General features: G+C 57.9%; 2 protein-coding genes across 6 annotated transcripts in view; one reads left to right on the top strand and one right to left on the bottom strand.

Moving 5' to 3' along the window:
- The window catches only part of LOC111149798 (sirtuin 3), a 20,766-nt gene extending 14,617 nt beyond the window's left edge, over positions 1–6,149 (top strand). For 2 of the 4 annotated variants that reach the window (XM_022507071.1, XM_022507072.1), the window contains exons 6-8: positions 442–603; positions 4,012–4,221; positions 5,599–6,149. In XM_022507071.1, coding sequence (XP_022362779.1) covers positions 442–603; positions 4,012–4,221; positions 5,599–5,619 — 393 coding nt within the window. In that variant the 3' untranslated portion in view covers positions 5,620–6,149. Of the gene's footprint in view, positions 1–441; positions 3,614–4,011; positions 4,222–5,598 lie in introns of those variants that run through there. The other 2 variants (XR_002640778.1, XM_022507073.1) reach the window with 2 other exon arrangements.
- Positions 6,150–6,727: 578 nt separating this feature from the next.
- Positions 6,728–12,387, bottom strand: LOC111150138 (RIC8 guanine nucleotide exchange factor A). Of its 2 annotated transcripts, none has more exons than XM_022507516.1 (10): positions 12,193–12,387; positions 11,912–11,959; positions 11,241–11,828; positions 10,711–10,802; positions 10,069–10,219; positions 8,848–8,954; positions 8,631–8,788; positions 8,411–8,555; positions 7,903–8,022; positions 6,728–7,518 (listed from the first exon to the last, which is right to left on the bottom strand). In XM_022507516.1, the coding sequence occupies exons 1-10, from the start codon at positions 12,274–12,276 to the stop codon at positions 7,398–7,400; spliced, it is 1,614 nt and encodes a 537-aa protein (XP_022363224.1). In that variant the 5' UTR covers positions 12,277–12,387; the 3' UTR covers positions 6,728–7,397. The 2 variants fall into 2 exon arrangements, with proteins under 2 accessions (XP_022363224.1, XP_022363225.1); XM_022507517.1 differs by having other exon boundaries at positions 8,631–8,775; positions 8,859–8,954; positions 12,193–12,386.
- Positions 12,388–12,769: the final 382 nt, after the last annotated feature.

Here is a 12,769-nt window from a genome sequence, read left to right as displayed (position 1 = left end):
AGGGGCGCCTGGGTGGCTCAGTGGGTTAAGCCTCTGCCTTTGGCTCAGGTCATGGGCTCAGGGTCCTGGGATCGAGCCCTACATCGGGCTCTCTGCTCAGCGGGGAGTCTGTTTCTCCCTCCCTCTCTGCCTGCCTCTCTGCCTACCTGTGATCTCTGTCTGTCAAATAAATAATTAAAATATATTTTTAAAGATTTTATTTATTTATTTGACAGAGAGAGAGATCACAAGTAGGCAGAGAGGTGGGGGGGCTGTGGGGGAAAGGAGGTTCCCTACTGAGCAGAGAGCCCAATGCAGGACTCGATCCCAGGACCCTGGGATCATGACCTGAGCCAAAGGCAGAGGCTTAACCCACTGAGCCACCCAGGCACCCCGAGAGAACCAGCTTTTAAAGTGTGTTGTGACATTGTCTTCGGCCCATTTTCTGTGTGTGTCGCACAGGCTGACGTGTCCATGGACAGGATTCCCCGCTGCCCGGTCTGCACTGGCATCGTGAAACCCGACATCGTGTTCTTTGGGGAGGCACTTCCCCAGAGGTTCCTGCTGCATGTGGTTGATTTCCCTATGGCAGATCTGCTGCTCATCCTTGGGACCTCCTTGGAGGTTTGTCAGCAGGTCCAGAAGTGGACTGGAGTGTGTGTGTGCGTGCGTGCGTGCATGCATGTGTGTGTGTGTGTGATGGGGGGAGGCTGGAAGGATAGGGCCCAGGAGGTGGGGCAGCTGGGGATGGCACCAGGTGCTCTTGGAGCCTTCTGGCATCCTAACTTGGGAAGGCGAGGAGGGCCAGCTGGTGAGGAAGCAGAGGTATTCCTGGCCTAGGGAGCGGCAGTCTGGGCAGAATGGGGAGGAGGGAGGACACTCAGCTTTGGGGGTGCTGTCAGTGTGGGTGGGGCACCATGTGTGAGCAGAAGGGAGAAGGGAGGGCTGTGGAGGGGTAGGGCAGGACAGACTTCCCAGGCCATGTCGCAGAGGCCGATTTTGTGCTAGAAACATTGATGGACTTGAAGGGGTTGAACTGGGGACATGGCTGGTGCCCTGCAGTGTCCCAGAGACTCTTGGAGAGTGGGGCTTGAAGCAAGATGTCCAGGAGGCTGGTGCTCACGAAGTCAGAGCTATGGGCACATTCAGACCACGTGACTATGAGAGAGGGCAAGCAGAAGGACTTGGGGACAGGAGAGGGAGTGGTTTGGCTCTGTCTGTGGGCACTCAGGCCATTGGTTGGTAAGGAGGTATGTGAGGAGGGTGCTGAGCTCAGTTCTGCACGTGTGTATGAGGTGCCTGGACACCCATGGACACATTCCAGAAGCTGTTCTCCATCTGGACCTGAAGCTCAGGACTTTGTGAAGGACGTCACAAGAGCAATAAATGAGCCTCTGCACCGAGCTCTACCTGACTGGATGTCAGCACCACAGGGCACCAGGGCCAGGAAGGCCTGTGCTCAGACCTCCCACCAGCCCAGAGGCCTCGAGCCCAGTGCGTTTCTTCAGCAGATGTGCCTGCTGTGGGCCAGCCCCGTGCTAGGGCTTTGGACAGACACAGTAGGATGTCGCAAGCAAGGGATGGTGTTAGGTGGCAGTGTGACAGAGGAGAAGTGACAAGTGGGACGGGAAAGCTGGGGGGGGGGTTGTGAACTGTGTGTAATACCAGCGTGCTTGGTTCGTGTGGCCGTGTCGGGAAGGTGAGCCTGGAGCTGAGGCCAGAAGGAGGCGAATGTGTTAGCAGAGGTCCGGCAGCAGACACCACCACACAGTGGCCCGTGGCCACATGGAGTGAGTGATCGGAAGGCAGTAGGGACAAGGTCTGACCTCCTGACCCCGCGGGTACTGTGGTGGGCAGAGCTGGCAGAGACCCCACAGGTGGCAGTCCGGGCGGTGATGGCGGCTGGCCAGGGACACTGCGGAAGGCGTCAGAGCCCAGGTGTGTGAAGGGATGGTGGGTGGGAGAGCGTGGACGCCCACAGGGCTCCAGGGCTGTGACCTGAGTGAGACCGCAAGAACAGAGCTGGTTTCCTGAGAGCGAGAAGCCAAATGGGCAGGTTGGGGGAACTTGGCCCCAGACACACTGACTCGAGTGCTGTGTCAGACCTGTGATGCCCATACTGGGCCTGTATGGAAGGGGGAGCTTTGTGGGGGGCAGAGGGCTGGGGGCAGTAGTAGTTAGCGGTGGGTGGTGCGGAGTCTGGCCGCTGCCCTGTGCTGGCCACCAGCAGTGGACACTGGGACCGCCAGTCCTCTGTTTTTTAAGTGAAATGAAAATAGCCTTTTTCTCTGGTTATAAAAGTACCATATGCTCCCACATTATACAGACATAGGGAGTGAAGTAGAGGGTCCCTCCAGGTGGTTAGCTTGTCCTCACAGGCTTCTCTGCTGCACAGATGTGGGCTCTCAGCAGAGGCGGGGCAACACTGTGCGCAGAGACCTCCTTGGTCAGGTGCGGGTATGCCGTCCCCGCTGGGACCCCCGAGCAGAGTTCTTGTCTGCGGGCACCAAGGAGTCTGCGGTGTTGCTCAGACTTTATCTCCTGTGCCGTGTGGAAGAAACAGTAACACACTTGATTATAGACCAACCCTCTGGGTTCCACTGAGGGGGGTGCGTGTCAACCATAAGGTGCTTTCTGAAATCTGAAATAGTCTGAACTCTGGAACACATCTAGCCCCAAGAGTTTTAAGATGAGCGATGATGGCTGTATCACAATTTATCTAAGTAACGTTCTATTGATGGACAGCAGAAACGAATAGTGTATGGATTTTATATTCAGAATAATAGTGTAGTGAGTGGTTGTGTGGACACGTGTTTGCACATTCATGTGAGCACTTCAGTTAATACTGGGAAGTTCCTTTCCAAAAAGATAGACTGAGTGCAATGCGGCCAACCGACCCGCTGTGTAGGAGTGGCCATTTCCACGTCCTCAACAACCCAAGCGTTAGCTGTCTCTAAGGGTTTTCTTAAATCTATCTTTGAGTTTTTATCCGTCTGATTGGTTAGAAATAAATGTGTGTGTGAGAGAGGAGGGAAGAGAGAGAGAAGGAGGGAGATCTAACATTTCTGTAGTAAAGAGTGAAGTTCATCTTTTCGTGCTAACCACTGTGTTTTCTTTGGGTTACATATTTATGCCTCTTGCTCCTTTTTCATTGGGCTATTTTCTTAGTCTGTTTATAAATTAGCATATGAAGCCATAAATTATATAAAGTGTTTATAAATTAGTTTAGCAATTAGAAATATAAACTGTCACATGTTGTTAGTATGTTTGCAGTTTATGGTAATGAGGTTTAAAAGTTATTTTTCTACATCATATTTTTATGTAGATAATAATGTGATACTTGGCCTTATCTGACTTATCAGGCCTAAAAAGTTCTCTACCTTTACTTATGAAACCTAAATTCCCTTGAAGAACTGTTCTGTGTACATTTAAATCACTCATTTGAAATTTTTTCAGCGAAAGCAGGAATTGAGTATTTTCTTACCAGATAATGAGCTAGTGTCCATGCCATTTATTTCATCTGTTTCTTGTATTATTACTCGTGAGTGGAAATTTCACTTGGGAGCTGGATGAAGAAGCCCAGAGGTACCGAGTTAGGAGTCCCTGGAGGTCTGGATGTGGAGACTGTGGAGAGGTAGGGCACCCAGGAGCCCCCTGTGGGCCCAGGCCTTTGCTCCCAGGGAGCGGGAGCGGACGGGCGAGATGTTGCTGGGAGGAGACGGTGTGTGATGGGGCAGGACAGGTAAGAGTGGGTACAGGTGCTGGAGCCCAGATGCCCCTGGGCAGGGAGACCTGTGGAGGCCAGAACATGTGGGAAGCAGAAAGACATGGACCAGGGAGGCACAAGAAGGGAGGAACCCAGGCACTGAGACCGAGGAGACCACATGACTGGAAGAAGTGGTGTGTTTTCACTGTGTCCAAGGCCTCATGTCAGTCTGAGCTGCCCTTTACAAGGCTGAGGCCATGGCATGCAGTATTCTGGGGGGCTTGGAGGGTGGGCACTGTGCTTCTCACGTTTGGGCAATTTTTCAGGTAGAACCTTTTGCCAGCTTGTCTGAGGCCGTGCGGAGCTCGGTGCCCCGACTGCTCATCAACAGGGACTTGGTGGGGCCCTTTGCCTGGCGTCCTCGAGGCACAGATGTGGTCCAGCTGGGGGATGTGGTTCAAGGCGTGGAGAGGCTGGTGGAGCTTCTGGGCTGGACGGAAGAGTTGCAGGAGCTTGTCCAGCGGGAGACGGACAAGGTAGACTGTTAAGCAGGGTCCTCTGAAGAAGGGCTGTCTTCCTCACTGCCCAGGGTCTGGGAAGGGACAGGAATAGCGGATATTGGCTATCACTCCTGTCCCGGCCACTGTCTGGGGCCTTCTGTGTGCTTATGAATTGGGTGTTGTGGCTCATCATCACCGGGTGGAGATGAAGAGTCGCGGAGCAGCGACTTGGTCCAGGCGGACTGGGCGGCTCTCGCTGCAGCCTTTGGTCTCCTAATTAAAGCATCACCAGGCTCAGGTGCGGTTCTGAGATGAACTTTGAGGAGCGGAACTTGTGTGCTGGTATGGGACGAAGCCCCACCTCGGGATGCTTTCAGGAGGTGGTCAGCACAAGGGCTGCTGGCCTGGGACAACCTCCTGAGGGTAGAAAGCCAAAGACCCCTGATGCTCTCGAGGTGTCAGACCTGTTCCAAGTGAAGTTTCCTGTGAGAATCAGTTAAGCACATGTGGCCCTGGCGTGAGTGCCTCTTGTCTAAAGGAGGCAGCATTGAGTACCTCAAGTCCAGTTGTCTCCAAAAGGATCATGTGACCGGGCCCTGGGGCTGAGGTCTTGGGAAAGCTTTGCCCTTCGGCTGTGAGTGCCTCAGGGCTCAGGGCTGTTGGGTGGGGACTGACCAAAGCCCCCAGCCTCTGGCTGCAGCCTGGTTTCTTACCATGTTGAACCAAACAAGAATTTGATGCTTACTGAGGCCAGGAGGCTTTGTGCTATTTCCGCACATCTTAGACATTGTGGCCACTGGTTTTTCTGGCTCTCCTTTCCAGAATTTGGCTCTAATGGCTAAGATGTAGGCTGATATCGCTCCTTATCTCATTGTAAATATCAAAGTTCTGCTGCTGGGTGGTTTTGTGGAAGTAGACAAGGCAGGTAGCGTGGAAGCCTGTACTTTGCACATCAAAAGAAGAGGCGGAAAGTGGCTTGGTCAGTCCCGTGGCAGCTTCTCAGATCTGACATCCTTTTTCCATACAAGACTGAATCATGTGACCCCCTGGGATTTTTGGAAGCAGTCCTACAGGATTTGACCTGTGCGATTTTACAGTTTTACGGAAATTTATGTAAGATGAGTTCTGGTGTTAGGGGTTTATGTATATAATGAAAGAGCTGCTACCCAGAAGTAAATGTCGAGGGAGGAGCCGCAGTCTGTCCTGGGGTCACCTTCCCCAATAGTGCCCGTTTCTGAGCATTGAGCTTCAGCACGTCTCACCTGGCTGGCCACCTGGACTCGCCCTGCTGGCATCGTGTTACCTGGGCTCAACAGCACCATTGGCAGAGGCAGAAAAGCTTTTGTTTTATGAAATAGTTTGAACCCAGGCCCTGAGGTCTGTGGGTCTGATTCCCTTCCTCCTCTGTTCCAGCTCCATGGACTGGACAGATAGAGTGATGGCGGGTCCCCCCTCCCCTTCTGGGACTGGAAATGGTTCCAAGGAGTCCCTGCCCACCTCTGAGCAGAGTCTTGGCTGAACCAGAACCTGTGGCCTAAGGAAGAGGGTGAGGCCTTCCGGGTCCTGAGCTCCGTGCCAGTGGGTCATGTCATGCTCCGGCTGTGGGCCACCCCAGTTGCGGGCGCCAAGCTGCCCGGCGCTTTTCTGTGGTTTGACTCTTCAGTCTGCTGAAGCTCTTGATGCTGAAAAAAAGCTTTCTCCTGACAGTGACCTTCTGGAACCCCAACGGAACAACAGGACACCCAGACAGGATCTGCTCTGTGTCTGGGTCTCCGTCAGAAGGGCAGGCTCAGCATCTCTGCCCCTTAGACTGTCTGGGGCAGAGGGGCCACAGCCACTCCCAAGGCATGGTCCTGGGTCCCATGTAATTGAATTGAGTCCTGTAGCACGCTGGCCTCCTTAGTAGGGTTATTGTTAGTTGGAGAAAGTTTGTGCATATCTGGCATGAAATAAACTCTTTGGTTTCCTCAAAGGAATGCAGGTGTTAATGATGTGGAAAGGGGACCTTGGGTGAGCATGGACATTCCCCACAGTGGAATGACCCAAGGATGAAGAACACGTCCCTGGCTCCACCCTGGAGAGGGGCCTAGTGCTGTTTCCCATGGAGCCCCAGCACCCCTCACCACCGCGCTCCCTCCACTCTACCCTGATGCCGCCTGCCTCAGCCTCCCCGCAGAAACTCTTCTGGCAGCTAACCAGCACCCCATTTCCCACTCTGCCCCGCCAGACCTTCCCAGTACTGCCCCCAAATTAACCTCTGTGCTGCGGAAGGCGTTACTCACTCAGAAACCACGGCTTGCCTCTGGCCTGCCCATACTTCCTGCACAGGCTCCTTCTGCTGGGGTTGCCCCCAGGCCCACCTTGCTGATCCCTGGCTCCTACCTTCTGTGTGGTCCCTCCTTCTAGGCATGGTTTCCCTACCCATGGCACATGTAACAGACTCAGAGGGGATCTGGGGACTCCTCAAGAACAGAGAACAGGACTAATGATCTAGGAAAAGGGCCAAATTCTGAAAAGAATGAAATGAACCCAATACACACGCTCTTGCTTGGAACTCTTTATTCCAAGATGATGTTTTCTGTGACATCTGTGACATTTTGTGGCAGGTGACAGAAATCCAAGCTTAGGGCTTTAGGAGGTACACTTCCCTTCATGTATTTATGGTCTACACCAGTGGGAAGGTCAGGAGTCCACTGTCACAACCAGTGAGAGCTTGGGTGCTGTGGACACTATAGCAGACAGCTGAACGAGGACCACGGATATGTAAACGGCTACCAGTCCTGAGCTCAGTGGGGACAGGAAGAGCAGAGTGTACCTTGGAAATATGTTTCTGACATTAGTACACAGAGCTCTAGCCAGTTCTCTTCCTGTGAACTGTAGCGCTCGGAAGCTCTGGGAAAGCCTGCCAGACTTGGGACATGCTTGCGTGTGCCCACGCCCAGCCTCTGTCCCCAGGCAGCAGCCTCTCAGCACACACAAGACTACTTCATCTGCGGAAATCAAGGCTGAGTTCCCAGAGTTGCAGCGGGACAAGGCCCTCACAGTCCTAAAGCTAAGAAATTGGGCCAGAGACAAATCATTAACAGAACTTTGGAAGTAAAGAGCAAGGGATCTCCAAGCTGGAGAGAGGGACGTGGCTTCCCCGGGTCACAGTCCCAAGACATCTCTGGAAGCAGCACCAGTTCGGAAGGGAGAACAGAAGACTGCTGTCCTCAGTCGGGGTCAGAGTCGGGTTCCGAAGAGAGCTGCCCCTCCATGGTCTCGGAAATGGCATCCTGCAGGGATGTCAGCTGACCCCGGGGACTCATCCCCATAGGCTGGATGACTCTGTGCCTGTGAGAAAAGCACGGTGAGGTGGGGAAGGGGCCTGGCAGAGGGTGGTGGAAGTTGTGCTCACCCTGACTACTTCCTAGTGCTCCACCGGGCTGTTTCCGTTTACTGGGGAATCCCAACTAGTACCCAGTGGCTTTGGGACCTTAGTCTTAATTTCTCGAGATCTCAATTTTCATCACCTACGAAACAAACGACATCAATCTCAAGTCTGAGTCTTTCCTGGGGCAATTCCTTTGTTTGAAACCTCAGGAATGCAACCTTGCCTAAGCCCACCTCTGACCCCACCTCTGACCCCACCTCTTGGGGCTCCCAAGACTGGACACAGGCCTGGGGTTCTATTCTCCCTTCTCCCAGCCGTGGGCCCCTCCTTGCCTCACCACGTACCTGGAGAGCTTGTCAAACATGTTCACCAGCTTCATGGCCTCATGCTCCTTCTGCTCCTCCGTCATGCCCTCCATGGGGTTGGGCGGCTTTTCCTCTACCCTCCCGGTCACTGGGTTTATGCTGTTTCCCAGGGGAGGGGGTGCAGGGAATGCATTAGCGACTCTCTAGGACAGGAGGCCGCTGCACAGGGTGGGTAGAGTCCCACACGTTCTGCTTGGGCCTGGACTGGCAAGAAACCCATTCTCCTGGGGGTGGCAGGAAGCCTCCCTCCAGGAGCAGCAGTGGACCAGCTCCTGCCACCTGGATCTCCTGGTCCCCCAACTGCCCAGCCGCCTTCAGTCCGTGTTCTCAACAAAACGTCCTGACATCAGGGTTTATCACTTATGGAATCAGTGCCTAACTCGCAATGTCCTGCCCATCTGTTCTGTCCCACCCGCCCGTGGCTCCATCTGGCTGTGGAAACAGGGACTAGGCTGAGTGAGGGAGCCAAGGGTGTAGGGGCACACACCTGGCCTTGGCTTCCTTGTACTCATCCGTATCCGTGTCCTCGTCCTCCGAGTACTGGCCCTCAGGCCGGCCCCCCGCCATGAGGCCCCTGGCAGCCAGGAGGCCGGCGGCATTCCCGTAGCCCGTGTACTTGATGAACCGGGGCACTGAGGGGCAGGGCAGAGGTCAGTGTGCGAAGGTGGCTGGGAGGGACAGGCGGGGGACTGGATCCCAGCACTCACCACTCTCGGAGCACAGGACGAACAGGAACTCGGCGGCCACTCTCTTGACATCTGTGTCCAGGTGTGTCATGAGGCGAACAAGCTTGTTCCGCAACAACTCGCCAACCTCGGGCCGGGTCCTCACGTCCCGCAGTGGGGGCAGCACCTGGGGAGGCAGCCTGGGCCTGCAGAGGCTGGGGTCTGTGATTGGGGGGGGGGCCCAGCTCCACCCCCCGGCCCTGCCCATACCTGTGCCTTCAGGAACTTCCTGGCAGGCCGGTGCACGCGGGCACACTCGGTCAGCACGCTCAGCACAGGGGCCACGCTTTCCTTCAGCCTGTGTGTCTGCAGAGGAGCCTCTGTCACTGGGGCTGTGTCCCCACCTGACTTGCGGTCAGGGGTGGGGTGGTGACTGATACACACACACACACACACACACACGCACGCACGCGCCCCCCCCCCCCCCCCCCCAAAGGCCGGGTCCCGGCAGGAGGCATTCAGGAAGAGGCCTTGCCACGGTCAGTCAGCTGAGGGGCCAGGAATGGGCAGTGGGGATCTGTGTGAGCTTCAAGAGGGCCACAGCGGGAACTTAACTGAGGAGTGCTCACATGTGTTCTGCGACTTGGGCAAGTCACTCAGCTACGCCACCCTCCTTACCTGTACGCCAAAGTCGTTCATGGCCATTAGCACACCAAGGACACACGACCTGTCCTCAAAAAACAGCGCCCAAAACACAACAAAAATCCCTCCTCTGTGGGCTTCACAGACTCAGACAGCAAAGAGCTGCTGGCCTCCCTCCACTTACCTCCCTGGACCCTAAGCCTAGCAGCAGTCGCGGTAGGGACAGTCACAGACATCACATTCGACGCACGTGACTCCGCTCCCAGCACGCACGAGCAACATGGGTTCCCAAGGGGTCCACCCAGTCTCACTGCAGTGCGGGATGCAGCCTGCGTGATGTCTGCGAGCTCCCAGAGGAGCTGGTCAGAGGTCTGGCCCCCAATGTCCTGGGTGCAGGAGCCTCTGGCTCAAGATGCCTCTGAGTCCCCTCAGGGACGCCAAGACGCAACTGCTCATTCCCAAGAGCTGATGAATGTCGCAACACTGACTCTTAGGCCACAAGCAAGGACTCAAAAGACATCCACAAAGGGCTGTAAAAAGTAAGTTCTTTGTTTGACTTAGAAAACTCATCACGATAACGAGAAAAAATAAAACCCGCAAGAGCATGTGTGTGTCTGCATGCATGTGAGAGACAGAGAGAATATGCGCACGCACGCACGCACGCGCCCCCGTTTCTCAGGGTCTGCCAAGCTGGACCACAGAGCAGCCGCAGAAATCACCCAAATCACCCTGCCAGGCTGATCTCCACTCTGCAATGTGGACTGTTAAAGCAGCGACCATGGCTGCCTGGGAACGTCAGAGCCACTGAGGAGCCCCCACATCAGGTCCCTCTGCCCACCTGGTGCAGACGCTTCTCCAGGAAGCTGAGGAGAACACGAATCACATCCATGTTGGCTCCCAGGAACTCCAGGGAGCCTTCTCGCGGCTCCAGGGTAAGCAGAACATCCAGACACTTAAGGGGCAAGTTCCCCAGGAGATTCACCGCGTGCCTGAGGACAGACGCGGAAGAGACCTTGCTGAGTCCGATCCCCAGTGTAGGTACAACCCTTGATGCCCCCACAGAGGCCACACATGACAGGAACTAGTGACTGGGGGCTTGGTGACAGGAACCAGAGCCCAGAGCTGACGCCAACACTGACCACGGCAGTGTTTCCACTTGGTGGGGTGAGCTCCTAAGGAAGGGGGCACTGTCTGCAGATGCCCTCCCTGCCAGGCTCTGTCTGGGCTGAAGCACCGCAGACCATCTCTGGAAAACTAGAACCTGCCTAGGCACAGGTCATGGAGACGGAGAGGAGGAAACACGCTACCCTGTAAGCACAGCACCACTCGTCACTACTGCTCCGCTTCCAGAGAGACGTTCCCATCCTCAGATCCGTACCCCTCGTCTTGGCCACATGCTGACGTCGGTCCCAGCCAGGGCTGGGAACCGCTCGGCAGACACACGAGCACACCTCCCTTCCATCTAACAGGCCCCCCTCACCCGTGGAACTCCTCCGTGCGGTCTCCAGCAGCAGCGACCATCACACAGTGCCGCAGGATGGTCCCCAAGTGCCGGTAACGGGCAGCATCTTCCTGACCGAAAAGAAAGGGGTTCCCGTGAGGGGAAGCCCCACTCCGGGGTCACGTACACGGACCTCGACTCTCCTCTCCCGCACACCTCACCCTGTCCTCTTCTACACACCCTGACGACATTTCCTCGATCCAGTGTAGGTCCTCTCAGGACAAAGTCACAGTGCACTCCAGCCCCACGCTCATGGCCTCCCCGTGCCCCAAACGCCCTCCTGCCAGGCTGCAGGAGCCATACAGCCACACACACTCCATCTATCTTAGAAACGTTCTTCGGGCCCTCTGCCCACAGTGTGCATCTCCTCGCCTCCTCCGGACAGGCTGAGAACTCCACTGTCCTCTCCCCATCAGATACCCGGACACCCGCAGGCAGGTGCCCTCCAGGCAGAGAGAGCCAAGAAGCGCCCACACGGTGAAGCCCTGTAGGTGCAGGTCCGTCCTCACCTCGTCCACCTCCCTCTTGATGGAGTCAAAGGTGATGTTGAACAGCACTTTGAGGATCTCCATGGCCCGCTCAGTCTCCTGGGGAGGAAGGAGCTCCGGCGGGCTCTCCCCCGGGATCAGTCCCAGGGTCAGCTGCAGCGCGTCGGTCAGCAGGCGCACCCCCTGCAGGTCCCGAAACAGCTGCTGCCGCACGTCCGTGCGAAGTGCCGTGAGCAAGAACAGGAGGCGCAAGTCAAAGAACTGGACGTCGTGCGGGAAGCTGGTCTGGTGGCCCAGCCCCACGCGCTCTGCCAGCCTCACCACCAGGCGGGCCTCTGCCGCCAGCACCTGCGCCACAGGGCTGCTGAGCACGAGGTTGCACAGGCACTTGAGGGACTCGAGGACAACGTCCACGTCCCGAGGCTCGGGGACCGACTCCTCCAAGGCGACGCCGGCATAGCGGGCAAGGGCCTGCAGGCTCTGGCGGCTGGTGAAGGGGTCCAGGCAGCTGCGGTCCCGGGACAGGATGCGGATGCTCTGCAGCCAGGTGACGCGGCGGGAGGGCGGCAGGCCCCGCTCCAAGACCGAGCCCAGCAGCTCCGCCAGCCTCTGCGGGCAGGGAGAGGAGCAGCTCCAGCAGGCCCCTTCCCTGGGCCACCCACGCCTGCCCCTTCCCCCCGGTCCGCACCCACCTTCCGGTCCTGCTGCTGGGCGTCCTCAAACGTGAAGCTCTGGGAGTTCTGCGCGGAGACGCGGGCGCTCAGCGGGTGGGGGCGCGAGGGCACAAGCCCCCTGGGCCGACAGCGCACACCGGCCCTCGGGGTGTGCACCCAGCCTCTCCCCGCAACTCCTCACGGCGCGGCGCGCGCTCCGCCGCCCGCCCCTGGCCGCGCACACAAGCTCAGGGCCGGCCACGACGCGGGCCCCGCCCCTCCCCTCCCTGGCGAGGACCCCGTTCGCGGCCCTCGCTCACCTCCCGGTTGTACGTGCGCAGAGCCTCCATAATCACGTCCTCCTCCCCCGCCTCCACAGCATCCGCAACCACCCGGGGCTCCATGGCGCTCGCGGGCTCCCGCGCCGGGCAGGCGGGAGCGGCTTCGCTCAGCCGCTCCCGGCAGTGTCCAGCCGCCCAGCTCTGGCGCGCGGGGGAAGCCCGGACCGTGCGCGCCACGCCGCGGGGGACGCCGGGACCGTGCGCGCCTCGCCGCGGGGCGGGGCCAGGGCTGCGCGCGGAGGACGCCGGGACCGGGCGTGCCGCGCCGCAGGGAAGGGCCAGGGCTGCGCGCGGGGGACGCCGGGACCGTGCGCGCCTCGCCGCGGGGCGGGGCCAGGGCTGCGCGCGGAGGACGCCGGGACCGGGCGTGCCGCGCCGCAGGGAAGGGCCAGGGCTGCGCGCGGGGGACGCCGGGACCGTGCGCGCCTCGCCGCGGGGCGGGGCCAGGGCTGCGCGCGGAGGACGCCGGGACCGGGCGTGCCGCGCCGCAGGGAAGGGCCAGGGCTGCGCGCGGGGGACGCCGGGACCGTGCGCGCCTCGCCGCGGGGCGGGGCCA

Source organism: Enhydra lutris, unplaced genomic scaffold (genome assembly GCF_002288905.1).
Source record: "Enhydra lutris kenyoni isolate GAN:26980312 unplaced genomic scaffold, ASM228890v2 scaffoldscaffold22, whole genome shotgun sequence".
Taxonomy (NCBI): Eukaryota; Metazoa; Chordata; class Mammalia; order Carnivora; family Mustelidae; genus Enhydra; species Enhydra lutris.
This window is presented reverse-complemented; position numbering and strand designations above follow the sequence as displayed.